This window comes from Argopecten irradians, chromosome 2 (genome assembly GCF_041381155.1).
Source record: "Argopecten irradians isolate NY chromosome 2, Ai_NY, whole genome shotgun sequence".
NCBI lineage: Eukaryota > Metazoa > Mollusca > Bivalvia > Pectinida > Pectinidae > Argopecten > Argopecten irradians.
In genome coordinates, this window is record NC_091135.1 from 38,559,452 (window position 1) to 38,577,353 (window position 17,902).

At 36.6% G+C, this 17,902-nt stretch overlaps 1 protein-coding gene across 1 annotated transcript in view; it reads right to left on the reverse strand.

Annotated features, from left to right (window-relative positions):
* Window positions 1–1,639: 1,639 nt before the first annotated feature.
* LOC138315422 (cyclin-dependent kinase 10-like) overlaps window positions 1,640–17,902 on the reverse strand; it is a 274,004-nt gene continuing 257,741 nt past the window's right edge. Inside the window, exons 9-17 of the mRNA XM_069256434.1 lie at window positions 17,721–17,790; window positions 17,215–17,274; window positions 16,734–16,857; window positions 16,503–16,552; window positions 15,592–15,681; window positions 14,301–14,353; window positions 13,657–13,738; window positions 11,515–11,572; window positions 1,640–2,109 (exon numbers count right to left, since the gene is read on the reverse strand). Of these exons, the coding sequence (XP_069112535.1) occupies window positions 2,089–2,109; window positions 11,515–11,572; window positions 13,657–13,738; window positions 14,301–14,353; window positions 15,592–15,681; window positions 16,503–16,552; window positions 16,734–16,857; window positions 17,215–17,274; window positions 17,721–17,790 (608 nt within the window). The 3' untranslated portion in view covers window positions 1,640–2,088. The remainder of the gene's footprint in view (window positions 2,110–11,514; window positions 11,573–13,656; window positions 13,739–14,300; window positions 14,354–15,591; window positions 15,682–16,502; window positions 16,553–16,733; window positions 16,858–17,214; window positions 17,275–17,720; window positions 17,791–17,902) is intronic.

Genomic DNA, 17,902 nt, shown 5'->3' on the forward strand with positions numbered 1-17,902 from the left:
TGCTTAAGTTCTTCGTTAATATATTTTCGACAATTTCTATTCTCGTTTATTCTATGGATTTCATAATAAAATCAAAGTGTTCAAAGTACTCCAAATACAACGTAGCAGAGACAGAAAAATAGAATGAAATCAAATGAATTTCCAAATCAAAATATAATAAACCATTATAAAAACTTTGATATAAATTATTTCACAGAAATAACCTCTGATTAGTTTACTTTAAAACTTCCAGGTCTCTAAGCCTTAGATGGTATGTACAATTTCAATTATCATTAAGGATGTATTCCTCTGAGGTTTCAGTCCCGGTGAAGTCTCGTTTCGACAAAGATCAAAGAAGTTATGAGATTTTCAAATAAAATCTATCAATATCTGTAGCAAGTTGCCAGCTGCAAATTTTGTCAAAAAATTACATTTCTTTTTTTAGTAGTATTTTTTATACTGGAATTTCAAGAAATGGCCCATTTGGCGGCCATTTTGAAATTGTGTCTTTTTTCGCTTTGAGTAGAGCCACAGTTTTACCATTTTTTATTTAATTTGTTTTTACTTAAATCATCACTGCGCCAGTATAGCCTGTATCGAGCTAAATTTTGCTGTAAATCTTTACTGGGTTCATGGTTATTAAAATATTGAGCATTAATGTGTGAAATGATACACTTTTGTCACTTTATTTTTACATTTAATGGTAATTTGAGCACTTTTATTTTTTACTCTAAAATAGTCAAAAATAACAAATATTCAAATGGGGCAAAAAACTAAGCACACGGACCCCCCATTTTTCTGTCTGATTTAGAAAGAACAATCCTTTCCCTGTTGATGTGCAAAATATTAACAAAAGTTTAATACCGGAACTTTTTCGATAAAGGGTTAAATTTGGCAAAAATGGCTGAAAATGGAGCATTTTGTAGCTCAAAATTAAGGGGTATGGGTAGCATATGTTGTTATTCTGAGAAAAATATTAGTCTTATTAATCAAAACTGGTATATTTTTAAAGAAGACAACTGGAAAACAAATTTTACAAACATCCATTCATATCAAATACCTCATTAGGAAATTATAGCTTTAATCTCTTGTGTATATGGTCAAAACGGCAAAATTCCCATAAAATCAAATATTTTGTCAACTAGGTATCTTTGAGTGACAATAGCTCAAAAATTAGCACAGGAACATATGTTTTTTCTTCCATTTTCTTTTATGGCATGAACTCCTATTTCCAAAAATCTATATGAGAAAAAAGTGTTTAACAATAAAATGTCGACTTCTCAGTCGACTAAATTATGCGAGTTAGACAGAGACATCACCAGTGTGCATAGATACGTACAAAGATGACAGTCAGGGAGTACTGGTATAAGGTAGACCTAAATGGAGATGTGTATTATATACACAGTGTGTATTCTATATACAGTCTGTTTATTCTACCAATCAGAAGGCATTCTTCCCATGACTGCTTTACAGGTATTGCAGTAATTGAAAGGCCACCTTCAGATTGGTCCAAAAGAATAATATTCAATGCATAGGGAATTCAAAAATGGTTCAATAGGTCACCACTAGATGCTTTTGTAGGGCAAATCCTACACAAATAGTATACCAGATAGCTGTAATACAATCGCGACGCGTTGTATAAAGAAAAAGAAATAAAACATTCTGATTGTAAAAAAATATTTAATGTTTTGTGGTATATGTAACAGTTACATATCAATATCTCTCATCAGAACCGTACAGTTCTCTAATGACTTCCATGACATCACTCTAAATATTGAGTAACGAGACCGCAAGGTCAGCGCCAGGAAATTCACCAGTTTTTGACGTGATAATCAGTTCTTTGCAGTCAAAATAACTGTCAACTTAAGTATTGAATGCCAGATCTGTGTTCGGATGATAAGGCATTCTTATCTTACTGTGTCCTTATGTCTTACTCAGAAGCTCAAGTTATCAGCATGATGCGACTTCAACCTGTAACTTCTGACACTGGACAAAAGTCAACATCCGTACCAAGGACACTCTCAAACAACGCGTAAGTGTTTCTTGATGTAGTGCCATCAACTTATATACAGCGTGGTCCAAGTGTTCAATTGGACATCTTCATAACTGTCATACTTTTTTCTTCTTCGCCTGCAAAATAAGAAAACTAGATGAAGCTCCAATATTGCTAGAATGAATTGACCAATTTCGTGATTAAGATACATGTACTGGGTAAAATATATTAATTTTACATTAACAAAATAAAATACCGTATACTTTAACCGGCTATTTTCGTGATTTCGCGGGATATTGCTATTATCGCAAAAATTTAATCCGCGGAATATTGATAAATAGTTGACTCACAATTAGTACCCTGAACGCCAGATCGCGAGATTAAACCCACTCAAAATCGCGAACAAATGGCACGCGTTTATAACCAGCTAAATGGCATTCATTTATTTCACAGCCAAATAAAACATCTCATGCTTCATGTTGTCAGTAGACGTTTACAAAGTTGTAAAGAGGAACGTCGAACATCCACAGCAAGCCCCAAGTGGTCGTGTAAGTTACTATACAGCGTTCTACGTTCGATCCGGGTTGTAACTCTCGCTCATATTGACGTACCTTAGTACTTAACTATACTCTTTATAATCCGTAATTAAGATATTTCAAGCCTTGTATTGATCTATTCTGAATAAGTAAATGATATTGTAGACTTGTTTCCACATTACAAAACCTTTTAACATAACAATGGACGACATGCAATTTCCACATAAACCTCATTTACTAATTTTCTACAGACAAATGTTGAATGAAATAGAGCCTTAACATGCAATATCAAAATCAGCGTATTATACCATCATTTATTCAGGCGAATTCAAATATTGCATTTAAAGCCGCATTACCCATATCTTGAAGATTCGTAAATCAGATGTCCGTGGATTTCAGAACTTTCTAGACTTGTAATTGGGGAAAGTTCATAACTGTTTAGGGCTATTAAACCATATTTTGTCATTGTTTGTTTTACGGACCCTGAAAGATACGGATTATGCGTCTTTAAGCTACGTATGTATACCAATCAGTTTGCTCATTAACGTGTTATGCTGACTGCTACATCCCATTATGGTAGTAGCTTGTGTGACAACGTGTCGTCGACATCTGTAAGTCTCTACGATAACACAGATTTCTACTTTAACACTCGTTGTAATATCCTAATGTGAATAGCCGTTGACTGTCGTGTCGTTATCCCCCGATAGAGTTTATCGTCAGTGTGTCATCTCAAACATAATTACAACACGAACTTATAGTTTCTTAAGACTTGTTTTCAGAAGTAAATTAGAACATAGAGTAGGATTCTGAAAATTAGATTACGTGTACACTGTATGTTTTCTACAATTCTGATGTCTGGTATGGTTTTAATTGGAAAAACAATCACATTTCAAAGGCCATTCAATCGAATTAAAACTATACAGAAAATGTCATACAGATTTCACTGATGTTTTTTCTCCTAACAGTTGCCGTAATCAAGAAGGATCAAAGCATTCTTAAACCAATTGCAACACATATATATTATGTTTCACCGCTGGAATAATATTGATTTAAGTCTTGGCAATTTCAATTACGACAGTAAACCCAAGACTTTGTACAGACGAATTTAGGCTTGCTACTAGTCTCTTGGATATTAAAACATCACTATACATTGCTTTGATATGTTTTGTCTGATTCTAGTCTTATGTGTAACACTAAGGGGAAATTATGTAGTATAATAATTCTGTTTGTTTGTTTGTTCGATGAATTAATTAATATCCTATTAACAGGGGTCATGTAAGGACGGCCTCTCATGTATGAAGTGTGTAGCGTGTGTAGTGCGAGGTGCGTGTTTTCGGTGACTGTGGGATGCTCATGTTATGTCTTCTTGTATAGTGGAAGTGTAGTCCTTTTTATGGTGCTATATCACCGAAGCATACTACCAAAGAACCCCACATTATGCTAAGCAGGAGCAGTAACTACCACTATGGTGTGTCTCGGCCAGGGGACAGAACCCAGAGCCTACCTCACAAGGGGCGAGCACGTGCACTCAACAGAAGACCAAAATTGAGGCGGTGTCAAGGGAGACGTCAGGAAGAATACAGTCAAGTTAGGAAGAAGAGAAAAGATAATATCCTAAATTTAGTCGCCTTTTACAATCGTGCATTAGGGGCAGCAGGTACCGCATCGTACAATTATAATAATTCTGATGCGAAAATTTAATAACGTAGCTTCTGGTGGTCAGTCTACGAATTTAAAATTATAGTTGTGTGTGGTTATGATGTGTAAATATATCATGTGCATGGTGTAATTAGTGAAAGTCAAAGTAGTACCAGTTTTTTTCTGATTTGTGCTGTAAAAGGGTTAACATCAATCTGAATAGAGTTAAATATGCCCATACATGATTTGCTACATATGAATGTTTCATTGTAATTTGAGAAATGAAAGAACCTTTATCTTTCAGCAAGGACAATGTACTGACAAAATTGTTTAAGCATTAATTCGAATTAAAAGTCTAAATCATAAAGGGCATTGTACTTTGCATTGTATTACATAATCAATAAAATAATTTCTAAAGCAAGCTAGTAGTACAGGTCAGTGGTTTTTGAAAGTTGTACAAATTGATTTTGTGTGTTTTATATTCTCATCAGGACAAAAGCAGATTAAGAATGGTTTCCGCAGGTGCATGTTTAAGCGGGGGAATCGAACTTTGAACAGGAAATGATTGGTGTAATGCTTCGACAAAATGTTTAGTGCAGACTCCACAGAGAAAAGAACCTTAGAGGCGTTTTCACGAACATTCTTTATTTTTAAGGAATTCTAGAATCTTGAATCTCCTCCTCATGCATCTCCTCCAAGGGTAGAGATTTCCCTCTCTAAGTGAGCCACCTTAGGTTAGACTGTGCGTCTCGTACCATATAAATAACCTAGTCACTGACCAAAGTTTTGGGCTTTGACCTCAATTTAAAACAAAATACACACTCTCTCATCATTAAAGCACAAAAACATTACAATGTGTATGTGACTTGATCTAGGCAACGAAATACAACCTTATGGTACATACAGCAGGGGGTTAGGCAACGAAATACAACCTTATGGTACATACAGCAGGGGGTTAGTCAACGAAATACAACCTTATGGTACACACAGCAGGGGGTTAGTCAACGAAATACAACCTTATGTTACACACAGCAGGGGGTTAGGCAACGAAATACAACCTTATGGTACATACAGTAGGGGTTTAGGCAACGAAATACAACCTTATGATACATACAGCAGGGGGTTAGGCAACGGAAATACAACCTTATGGTACATACAGCAGGGGGTTAGGCAACGGAAATACAACCTTATGGTACATACAGTAGGGGGTTAGGCAACGAATACAACTTATGGTAATACAGAGGGGTTAGCAACGAAATACAACCTTTGGTACATACAGTAGGGGTTAGGCAACGAAATACAACCTTTGGTCCGAGGGGTTAGGCAACGAAATACAACTATGTACAGCAGGGGTTAGGCAACGAAATACAACCTTATGGTACATACAGAGGGGTTAGGCAACGAAATACAACCTTATGGTACATACAGCAGGGGGTTAGGCAACGAAATACAACCTTATGGTACATACAGAGGGGGTTAGGCAACGAAATACAACCTATGGTACATACAGAGGGGTTAGGCAACGAAATACACCTTATGTACATACAGAGGGGTTAGGCAACGAAATACAACCTTATGGTACATACAGTAGGGGTTAGGCAACGAAATACAACCTTATGGTACATACAGCAGGGGGTTAGGCACAACACTAGGATACAAGGGGTAGACAAATACAACCTTATGGTACATACAGTAGGGGGTTAGGCAACGAAATACAACCTTATGGTACATACAGTAGGGGGTTAGGCAACGAAATACAACCTTATGGTACATACAGCAGGGGGTTAGGCAACGAAATACAACCTTATGGTACATACAGTAGGGGGTTAGGCAACGAAATACAACCTTATGGTACATACAGTAGGGGGTTAGGCAACGGAAATACAACCTTATGGTACATACAGTAGGGGGTTAGGCAACGGAAATACAACCTTATGGTACATACAGTAGGGGGTTAGGCAACGAAATACAACCTTATGGTACATACAGTAGGGGGTTAGGCAACGAAATACAACCTTATGGTACATACAGTAGGGGGTTAGGCAACGGAAATACAACCTTATGGTACATACAGTAGGGGGTTAGGCAACCGAAATACAACCTTATGGTACATACAGTAGGGGGTTAGGCAACGAAATACAACCTTATGGTACATACAGTAGGGGGTTAGGCAACGAAATACAACCTTATGGTACATACAGCAGGGGGTTAGGCAACGAAATACAACCTTATGGTACATACAGTAGGGGGTTAGGCAACGGAAATACAACCTTATGGTACATACAGTAGGGGGTTAGGCAACGAAATACAACCTTATGGTACATACAGCAGGGGGTTAGGCAACGGAAATACAACCTTATGGTACATACAGTAGGGGGTTAGGCAACGGAAATACAACCTTATGGTACATACAGTAGGGGGTTAGGCAACGAAATACAACCTTATGGTACATACAGTAGGGGGTTAGGCAACGGAAATACAACCTTATGGTACATACAGCAGGGGGTTAGGCAACGGAAATACAACCTTATGGTACATACAGTAGGGGGTAGGGGGTTAGGCAACGAAATACAACCTTATGGTACATACAGCAGGGGGTTAGGCAACGAAATACAACCTTATGGTACATACAGTAGGGGTTAGGCAACGAAATACAACCTTATGGTACATACAGTAGGGGGTTAGGCAACGAAATACAACCTTATGGTACATACAGTAGGGGTTAGGCAACGAAATACAACCTTATGGTACATACAGTAGGGGGTTAGGCAACGGAAATACAACCTTATGGTACATACAGTGGGGGTTAGGCAACGAAAATACAACCTTATGGTACATACAGCTGGGGGTTAGGCAACGGAAATACAACCTTATGGTACATACAGTAGGGGGTTAGGCAACGGAAATACAACCTTATGGTACATACAGTAGGGGGTTAGGCAACGAAATACAACCTTATGGTACATACAGTAGGGGGTTAGGCAACGAAATACAACCTTATGGTACATACAGTAGGGGGTTAGGCAACGAAATACAACCTTATGGTACATACAGTAGGGGGTTAGGCAACGGAAATACAACCTTATGGTACATACAGTAGGGGGTTAGGCAACGAAAATACAACCTTATGGTACATACAGCGGGGGTTAGGCAACGGAAATACAACCTTTGATACATACAGTAGGGGGTTAGGCAACGGAAATACAACCTTATGGTACATACAGCAGGGGGTTAGGCAACGAAATACAACCTTATGGTACATACAGTAGGGGGTTAGGCAATGGAAATACAACCTTATGGTACATACAGCTGGGGGTTAGGCAACGGAAATACAACCTTGTGATACATACAGTAGGGGGTTAGGTAACGGAAATACAACCTTATGGTACATACAGCAGGGGGTTAGGCAACGGAAATACAACCTTATGGTACATACAGCAGGGGGTTAGGCAACGAAATACAACCTTATGGTACATACATGGGGGTTAGGCAACAAAATACAACCTTATGGTACATACAGCAGGGGGTTAGGCAACGGAAATACAACCTTTATGGTACATACAGTGGGGGTTAGGCAACGAAATACAACCTTATGGTACATACAGCAGGGGGTTAGGCAACGGAAATACAACCTTATGGTACATACAGTGGGGGTTAGGCAACGAAATACAACCTTATGGTACATACAGTGGGGGTTAGGCAACGAAATACAACCTTATGGTACATACAGCAGGGGGTTAGGCAACGGAAATACAACCTTATGGTACATACAGCAGGGGGTTAGGCAACGGAAATACAACCTTATGGTACATACAGCAGGGGGTTAGGCAACGGAAATACAACCTTATGGTACATACAGCAGGGGGTTAGGCAACGAAATACAACCTTATGGTACATACAGCAGGGGGTTAGGCAACGAAATACAACCTTATGGTACATACAGCAGGGGGTTAGAAAATGTTGTCGTCTTTAAAGCTAAATTGGTGCCTATTACTGCTAATGGAGCAAAGTAATGGTTATGCAAACCATTATTTAAACGTTTGCATGCATTTTATCGTTCTTGTTTTATATCTGTTATCTACTAGGCAATAAAAATGAACTATATAAAATATCAAATTCTCAACGAGACATTTTGTTTTACATATACACATATGAAGACCTTTCCGCAGTGAATTTATACAGCAAGTCTACAAAGTATGAATTTGACGTTTTGTGAGCGGTTCGGTTGATATTAAGAATGGTAGTTATATTTGTTTTCGACAAAAATAATATATAAATGCTTGTATACGCACAAAATACTTGGAACCCTACAAAAAAGTATAGAAAATTGTGCCCGAGTGATTTCCAGAGGCACTGCTCCACTAGGACACATTAGGACCAATTCGTACCCGGCCGAAAGGTATAGTAGGCCGGGTACGTATATTTGTTCTAAAGATATAAGTGCTGTATATGCAAATTATTTCATTAAGGTCTTTCCAGAACAACATTATTTAGACAAATTCAATAGCCATCTCAACAGGTGTGATGTTTAAAAGCCTATACTGGGCTTCAGATATAAAACAATACATGAGATCACAGAGTGATCTTGGCGCCCACCAAATAATTATCTATGTCTGACAATGGAAAAGAGGGATCTTTTCTCTGCTTTTCAAACTTTGACTACATACTACATACAAAATTTGAGACATTTTATTTCAGGACTTTCTGAGGAATTGCAGTAACTTCATTTATCAAAATCCAAGATTGCGGCCTATCGGCCATCTTGTTCACCAATCGGTCACAAAATGCAATATGCACAACTATGGCCCTTGGAGATTTGATTAGCTAGCCCACCATCATCAGATGGTGGGCTAAAAATAGCAGTGGAAAATGTCATTACAATAGATGAAGCTTCATTTGTGTCGCGAACTACCGAACTAATTTTAGTAATTTTAATGACAACTTTGTAGAAGTCAGCAAGATTTTCCTTTCAACAAGTCATACGTCAAAATGTGGTCTAATATTTATATGTGACCAATGTCGTGACTAAATGGTGTTAGAGAAAAAGCGATAACAAGAACAATGTATGTAATGTTGAGCATGCATAAAGTGCTCTCATGTTGTCGGAAACTGCAGTATGTTTAACGGGTAAACTAGTCAACCCTAGAACAAAAACTACCACTTTTATAATGATATACTATAATGTGCATGTCTCAGCCAGGCTACAGAACCCAAAGTTTTCCTACAAAGAGCATGCATTCAACTCATGGCCAAAACTGTGGCTGTGTCAAGGAAGACGGAAGAAGTCTGTATGTATAAAATTAGAGTTGAACCTTCTGCCCTCATTGATCTCACATGGTTATAAAATGCGACATAATCTAAGATCTTATAATTTCAATTCTTCCTAACATATGTTGGAGTGATAGTATATCTGTGGTATACTACAAACTCTGTTGGGTTTGTCTTTGGCCAAGAATCTGATGTCAATTTTGTCTGCTTTAAGCTACATGCCAAACATTGCTTCAGTCTCTCTTGTTATAATATCAAGAACTGCTAACCAAGTGGTTATGGTGTATGTACCATCATATTACAACTAGCCCTCAATCTCTGGGTTGGAAAGTCAAAATTAATGTGGGGCAGATGTAAGGTTTAGTTCTAAAATAACGAAAGACAATGAAAATCTACTATTTCGACATTCTTTTTCATGTTAAAGTGACATTGCTGCAAGGTTTGTCACTTCAAAAGTTTAAGTAATAATGGTGGAAAGGAACGGTATCACTTTGCGCCATTTTACAGCAACTCAGTGATAACTATTTAGCAGAATACCTTATAATATGCCAGCTGCATACATTATATTATTCAGAACATTCATTTTTTTCTGGGCTCATGCTAATTTAATGAAACCCATGATTTGCAGGCAAAATCTACACGAAATATGACTTTTACACTAATGTTTAATTAAAGGCCCAAAAAGGTTTTAATGTAAAACAAGAATTTTGTAGAGTCGCAAAAGTTATTAACTAACCTTTAAAGATGCTACACCGCCGACAGAACATAAACCATACCCATCATTTAAACAATAACTGATGTATAATCGTGTTTATAGGTGTTTTTGGTGCGTGCACAACCAGTACTTAATTCAATATATGATGAAGAAAAATACTAATTCGTCTGCTCCTGTTTTTTATATAGAAAAAATCCCACTCATTGGCAGTTGAGCATCATTAATGCTACACTCATCATGATCATGATCACCTGCACAATTTAACTAAAATAAATTGATTGGTAATTTACATACTGTGAGTTGTATATATTTCGCGTTATATCAATCGTATTACCGTATGTTAGTTGACTATCTTTGCACAGACGCCAAACCAGCAAAATGAATCTTCACTGTTAACATAGATTACACATGGAATCTTCCATTTGTTTGATATTGTGACCACATCTTAGGCCATTGATATATATTTTCTTATCTTTTCATTGTTTTTAAGAATTTTTTGGTTTTTTTGTTTCGGAATGGTGTGTGCCAAACAATGAAAACATCAATATTCACCCTTTGGCCTCAGAAATTACCATGAGCTCAGAAAAAATAGGACGTTCTGAATAACATACAATATGCAGCTGTCAGAGTCTAAGGTATCTTCAAGCACAAACTTTTGCTCAAAAAATAGAACAGGCATACAGGTAGTGTTCAAAGGGAGATAATCCAATAAAGACAAAGTAACCATCATATAAAGGGAAATAATTCCACTACAAACAATGCCTAAAATAAAAGACTTCTCATTTTATAGTTACAATGTAATTGTAAAACAAGTTATTAATGTGATACTAATAGACAGCATGGTAGACTTGGATGGAGGTGTGGAAAGGCCTTTAATATGAGGGGAAATTAAACCAGAGTATCAGAGTAAAACACATGGTCCCACAGGTAACAGGTATTACAATATATTATCTCATACAAACCTTGGTTATTTTATTCAAATCTTGTTTATTTCAAACACACCTTGGTTATTGATTTCCTGATTTCCATCCTCAGTTTCATATTAAAGCACTTCAGAAAGAAGCTACCGGTAATATATCATTTTTGTATTTTTTTATTTTAAAAAAGAACACATTGTATCATAATCCTTTTGAACTAAATATTATACATCATTCATCTCATTCTTTCATCACCTATTTCAATATCCCTGGTTTGTCCTACTGATAATCATCATATCGCCCATTCATCTTTAATTTCAGTTTTGCCAGCTCTAGCACAAGCATTACCATTGGTGTATATTTGGCATCATTGATTTGTATTTATAAAGTATAAGAACATAGAAATATTTACTTTAAATACCTTTATATATATGGTAGGAACACTGCACATCGTGAAATTGTACTTACAGATGATAGTGCTGTATTACCAAAGTCTTGGAATGATCCAGAGTTTCTTTTCTGCTTCCTGAAAATTGAAGTGTACCATTTTATACATAAACAAACATACAGAAGTAAGTTCGATTGTTTTCTTTACATATACTGTACCTATATGGTCAAAAGTTAAAAACAACTCAACTGTTATACTCCAGATACTGTAGAACTCAAAGTACATGTACTTGAAATGGTAAATATGGGGCAAAGAAGTAATCCAGACTGACTAGACAAATTTTTCAAGGCACTCCATAATAATAATGTAACAGGAATTAGCCGATTCGTTGATCCCTCCAAGGCCGCTTCTCAAAGACAATAGACAAACTTCTTTTTAGTCTATCAATTTATTTAGGTGGAACATGTTTAAAATTACATAACAGTTTTGGCCTTCCTCTAAGTCTCTCTCTTTCTCTCAAAGTCGCTAGTGTAGTAGGAGATAGCTCTACAGCATTGTAATTGACATATGACGAATATACGGGCGCGTTGACTGGTCAGATACCATCATAGTTTTGAATATAGAAACGTGGAATGACCGGATGTACCACCTCGGTATATAGTATTAGTAAATGGGAGATAACTCCACGAATTAAGAGGAAATATTCATCTTATTTAGAATTTAGTTACTTTCTCTTTGACTCATTTATGTATAGGTATATAAAAACCTATTGAATATATATATAATATCCAAAAATCCCAAGCCATTATGTTAGGCTAAGTACCTTGCCGTATCAGTGTATGCTGCTGTCGCTGGCTGAGCAAATCTGACAAGACAGTTGAAATCGCGCGCTTATATAAACTTTCCAGCGATCACATGACCGAATCTGACCAATCGCCGCTTGTCCGGCGCCGTACAATAATCTCTTCGCCGGACAATAAAATCAATGACATGACGAGATATCTAAATAATTAACTATCGCATGTCCGTTTGATCTACGATTAATTTACACATAATAAAGTACTAGAATATGACGTGTCCGTCAGAATTTACACAAAAACAATGTTTCTACTAACTTGTCCGGCACTTTGGTATAGATACTATTATAGTACCGGAAGTACACTGATGCTCTCTGACATGAAATATAGTCCGCAGACTTTACTCTAAATGTATGCGTTACACAACGCATCGTTCATACACATTGATACAACATTCTTTCAAATCACTCTTACGATATTACTATATAATATAATAAGTTATTTAGCAAGGCTTTCCTTATCCCTATTCTGCTACTTAGTCACTACGTAAACAAAGATGGCGCCCGCGAATCGGACAACTCTGGTAATCGCGCATAGACTGACGATAACGCCTCAGTTACACTTCCAGGTTGTAGTATCAGGATGAGAATCCAATATCACAAGTATGTATAAGTCCTTCCAACTGACGAAAGTCTATTTTGATATAAAATAAGAAGATTAACAGACTTTGTTGCTCCGAATTCCTTCAGTTCACAAATCCATGTCGTCCACGAAAATCCACTAGATGCATCACAACTGTGATTATCGGTAAACTATTACTATAATGTGAATATATATAGGTAAAAATCTATGTCCTGACTTCCCAACATTTCCCATGTACATTAATTTGGTATCCTAAGATCTAAATAACGATCAGAATCTCTCATGACACACACGCACATTGCAAATGGCCAGAGTATAAACGTTACTGGTAAATACAAGTCCCACGTTTATTACAATAATATCAACACAAGAAGAAAGTAAGAGAACAATATAACAAAAGTAATGAAATAAATTATACTGTGTTTGGTTTAAGGGTCCCAATTCATACAACAATGTTTTAACAATTAACCCACATATCAGATGTAGGCTAAAGCTATCATAAATATCCATAGATCCCCATGAATCCATCATTGCATGTATTTACTAAGTTATTGCTATTTCAGCTATTGGTTTCAATATAAGAAAATCGTAAACAAAATTACTCAACAAATTGAATCACATGGGTTGGCATGGATGAGCTATTCAGGACTTGTGTTAAAGGTGTTGAGACTGGTGTAGGCCTACCTCCCGAAGCAACCAGAGATTAGCTGTCTTGTCAGCAGGCTTATAGCCAAACATCTAATTATAGATTTTTATATTCATCACAAAGATACAGCTTCTTACCTATCCTCTGACTTCTCCTCTGGTGCAGCCTTCCTCTTTAATCTGTGTTGTGGAAAGGTGGGCATCAGTTCAGGGTCACAGGCTGCAGATGAAAGCAAATATCAAATTAATGGCATGCTGTATATCTCATTAGGGATAAGATAATAAGGAAGATGAAAAAAACAATATAGACCTACAGACTTGGTTTGGTTTCATTTCACTGAATGATCATATACAGTTACTGCAATGTGCTTTTGTTCCGTGCAGCTTTAGTTTATATTTCGTTATATTTATGATAATGCAACTCAAAATCCCCAAGGGAAATTAATTTATAGTGAGCAGATATTATAATACCAAAAACTGATATAGCATGAATTTGTGACCCCACGAATAAGTTCCAGATTCGAAAACATGAAATTTAGACACTGCAAAATTAAACCACTTAAATATAACAGTAAAACAACTGCTTTCCTTACTTTAAACGAGAAGTCCCTCAACATGTGTGTGGTAGTGGCATGTTAATTTTGTAGGAATGTTGTATGTTTGTCATGTCTCTTCATGATTGTGAATTTCTGAAGCACAGGATCAAAACCAACCATGGAATAATTTACCATGATAGGTCTTGCTTAACATAAAGATAAAAAGTGTGTTTAAAGTATACTTACGATACGGTTGTTCCTTAAAGTAAGAACTGTCAAGGCTGTCCTCAGCTGATGCTCTGAACACATAAACTTCAGTTATACATGTGATTACATTTTGTTAAACAAAACCGAATTTCAAATATAAACCATACCTCATCATAGTTAAGTCGTATTTTAACTAATATTTCTGTTCCTAATTGAAACAAAATAATGCATCAATTAAATCATGTTGTAAAGTGTTAGTGGAATATTTGGACACGTGTATCACAAAAGGGGGAAGTTTGACAAGATTTGTCCTCGTAACAGCTAATAAAAGGTAGGCCTTCCGTGGACACAGTGGGACACTACTGTAATGATATATTCATGATGATGTCTTTTTGTATGACAATGGTGGAAACTGTTGCCCTTTTTATAGTGCTATCTCACTGAAGCATCCCTCAAAGACACCAACAATCACACCATCAGGTCACATTATACTGACAATAGGCAAATCAGTCATCCTTCTCCCTTTATGCTGAGTGCTAAACCTCTTACCTCTCAAAAGACATTCCCAGTATCATCATGTATTTTAACCATTGTTTTATGCCCATGTGTACAGAAATTGATTGTCATTTCACCACATTGTATCAGAAGATTTGGCCCTGCAGGTAGGGCGTTAGAATTGTACCTGCTGCCCCTATTGCATGATCGTAAAAGGCGACTAAATTTAGGATCTTATCTTTTCTCTTCTTCCTAACTGACTTTATCTTTCCTAATGCCTCCCTTGGCACCGCCTCACTTAAGGCCTTTAGTTGAGGGTTCGCCCCTGTGAGGAAGGCTCTGGGTTCTGTCCCCTGGCCGAGACACACCAAAGTCTATAAAAGTGGTAGTTTCTTCTCCTGCTTAGCGTTCAGCATACAGGGAGTGGGACGACTGGTTCGCCCGTTGTCAGTATAATGTGACCGGGTGGGGTGTGTTGCTTGGTGTCTTCGGCGTCATGCTTCAGTGATATAGCACTATAAAAAGGGCAACAGTTCCACTATACAAGAAGACACAACACGAACATACCGCAGTCTCCTAGTACACTCACCTCGCACAACATACACGCAACACACCGCATACATGGGAGGCCGTCCTTACATGACCATAGCTGTTAATAGGACGTTAATAAATCAAACAAAAACAAACAAATCAGAAGATAAGATTAATTTTTTTGTTCTATCACAGGTTCATGTCATTACTTGCAAAAACAACTGATGTTCCAATTAGTGCGTGTAGACCTCTGCATAACAAAATGTAGTCTGTAAATGTATGACATGTAAACAAAACCTCCTACCTTTTCATTGGGTCATACATGAAGAGAAAGTTGAGAAGTCGTATACCAGCATCAGTAAGCCAGGAAAACATGTGTTTTAGATTGTTGTACCTGTAACAGATAGAAACCGTTCAGTAAGTTTGGTTCAGAAAGGCGGATTAAAGGACATGCAAAGTTTTGGAAAGATCAGAGTCCCCTGAGACAAATCACATAACTGCATCAGTACAGATAGCTCTGAGTTTTCCTACATCTCATGACCAAGAGACTGAGAGCTAGAGGTAAATTCCTAACACCTACACATGGCCACTACAGCCCTTTATCACTAATGGAATAGGTCAAAACTCAATACATTGGAATATGTGTATTAAGGGCATTAATGATTTATCATATGTCCCGCACAACCACATCCCAAATATTCAAGGGGTTACTATCACTGCCATCATATCCCCCCCTCGATTTTCTCATAGTAAACCTAGAGGCAACAGAAGGTATAGATAATTTAATTCTTTGATGTATAACTTGCAATTTGGTTGACTGTATTGCTTTGAAGTTGGGGGTCACTCTCTATGTTATCTTCAAAGGAAGTCTCTGCAGGCCTGTGATTGGTCATTTTTTTCCTTCTGAACCGCCTCAAGGTTTACTAAGATATACTCCAGGGGTGGATATAATGGCAGTGATAGTAACTCCTGAAGTTATTGAGGATGCCACAACCAAAATCTAGCGATTTCTTTCAAAGATGTTATAGATAAACATACAATTGAATGTTGAAAAATAAAATAAAGTTCACTTTTTAAAAGGAACTTCTACTGTTGAACAAGAAGTTACCGAACAAATGTAATCAAAACAACATTAACTAGTTAAACTCTTACACAAGAGTGGAGATATCCTTGTAAATGGAAGGCACAGGTAAGATTATGTGAATCAGAACTTACGGTTGCTTCTTCAGGTTGATGTTTTCTAACATTGGTAATTGGTTGAAACCCTGTAAAAAGATTATTAAACATGTTTTCATTTGTAATGTTTTATTTCCAAAAGCTTTAATATCCAATTTAATTACATTTTTATCAGTTCCTTGAAAATTAAGTCTTCAAAAAAACAAACATAAAGCTATTGAATTCTTGATTAACTGTGATGCTTGTCAAATAAAATTGTAGAAAATTTACCGGCCAGATAGCTTCACTCGGTGTGCCAAACATCTCGATAATGAGCTCTATCTGATGGACATCGGATCGCCCTGGTAACAGAGGACGGTGAGCCAACAGTTCGCCGAAGATACACCCAACTGACCTGACAATGAGTTATGTAAAGATTGTTTTCTTGTTGATCACATTAAAAGATAAAAATGGATCTAACTACAGGAGGAAACAGGTCAGAGTATATAGCGGTATGAAAGTCAATACCATCGGCCAGGTGACCGTTAACTTTTCTAAAAGCAGACATGAAAATTTAACCAAATATATAAAAATAGAACTGCCACAATAGAAATACAAGCTGTTTTACCAGAACAAATAACTTTGAAAACAGGATTATGACAATTGCTTTATTATCAAGCAAACTTTATTTATTTTTCATCTGATTGTTTTCTTGTAACGTCATGTTTCAACAAGGCTTGTAAATTTAACCAATTGTATCTGTTTCGCTTACCACATGTCTATGGCCACCGTCTGTTCCTTGGAGCCCAGCAGAAGTTCAGGTGCCCGATACCTGAGGGTCAGAGACATTCATATATTGAAAAGACATAAAGACCGCCTCAAATGAAGATGGGTAGATAATACAATTCAAATTGATCTAAAAATTCTAGACATGAAGGAATGGTACATAAATATAATTAATTATTCACGAAGATGAATTGAAATCAGATTTGATGATTCGACAAGGACTTGATTCAGAAAATTACATTTAAATTAAGACTTTTCAGACAGGACTTTGTTCAAGTTTGGTGGAAACGGTAGAAGCATTGTAATTATTTGTCTCAAACTTTGATGAATTCAAGAGATTATGAAATACATTCAATGCCTTTTTTGCATTTAAATCATTTATTTTGAAAACGTATGCTTTAAAAAATATGCAAAATGAATTTCTGTAACACCAAGAACAACTTTCATTACAAACTAAATATTAACACTTCTCTGTTACTAATTAAGACTTACCACAGAGTAACAACTTTTGGAGTCATTGGCTTTAGAGGTAGACCATACTTCCTTGCCAAGCCAAAGTCAGCTTCATCGAAGAAAAAACACATAATTTAATATTAGGATTAAACTTCTATTCATGATATTACATCTTCACATACAGTTACCTCCCTTGTGGATATGACATTATTTTGTGAGCA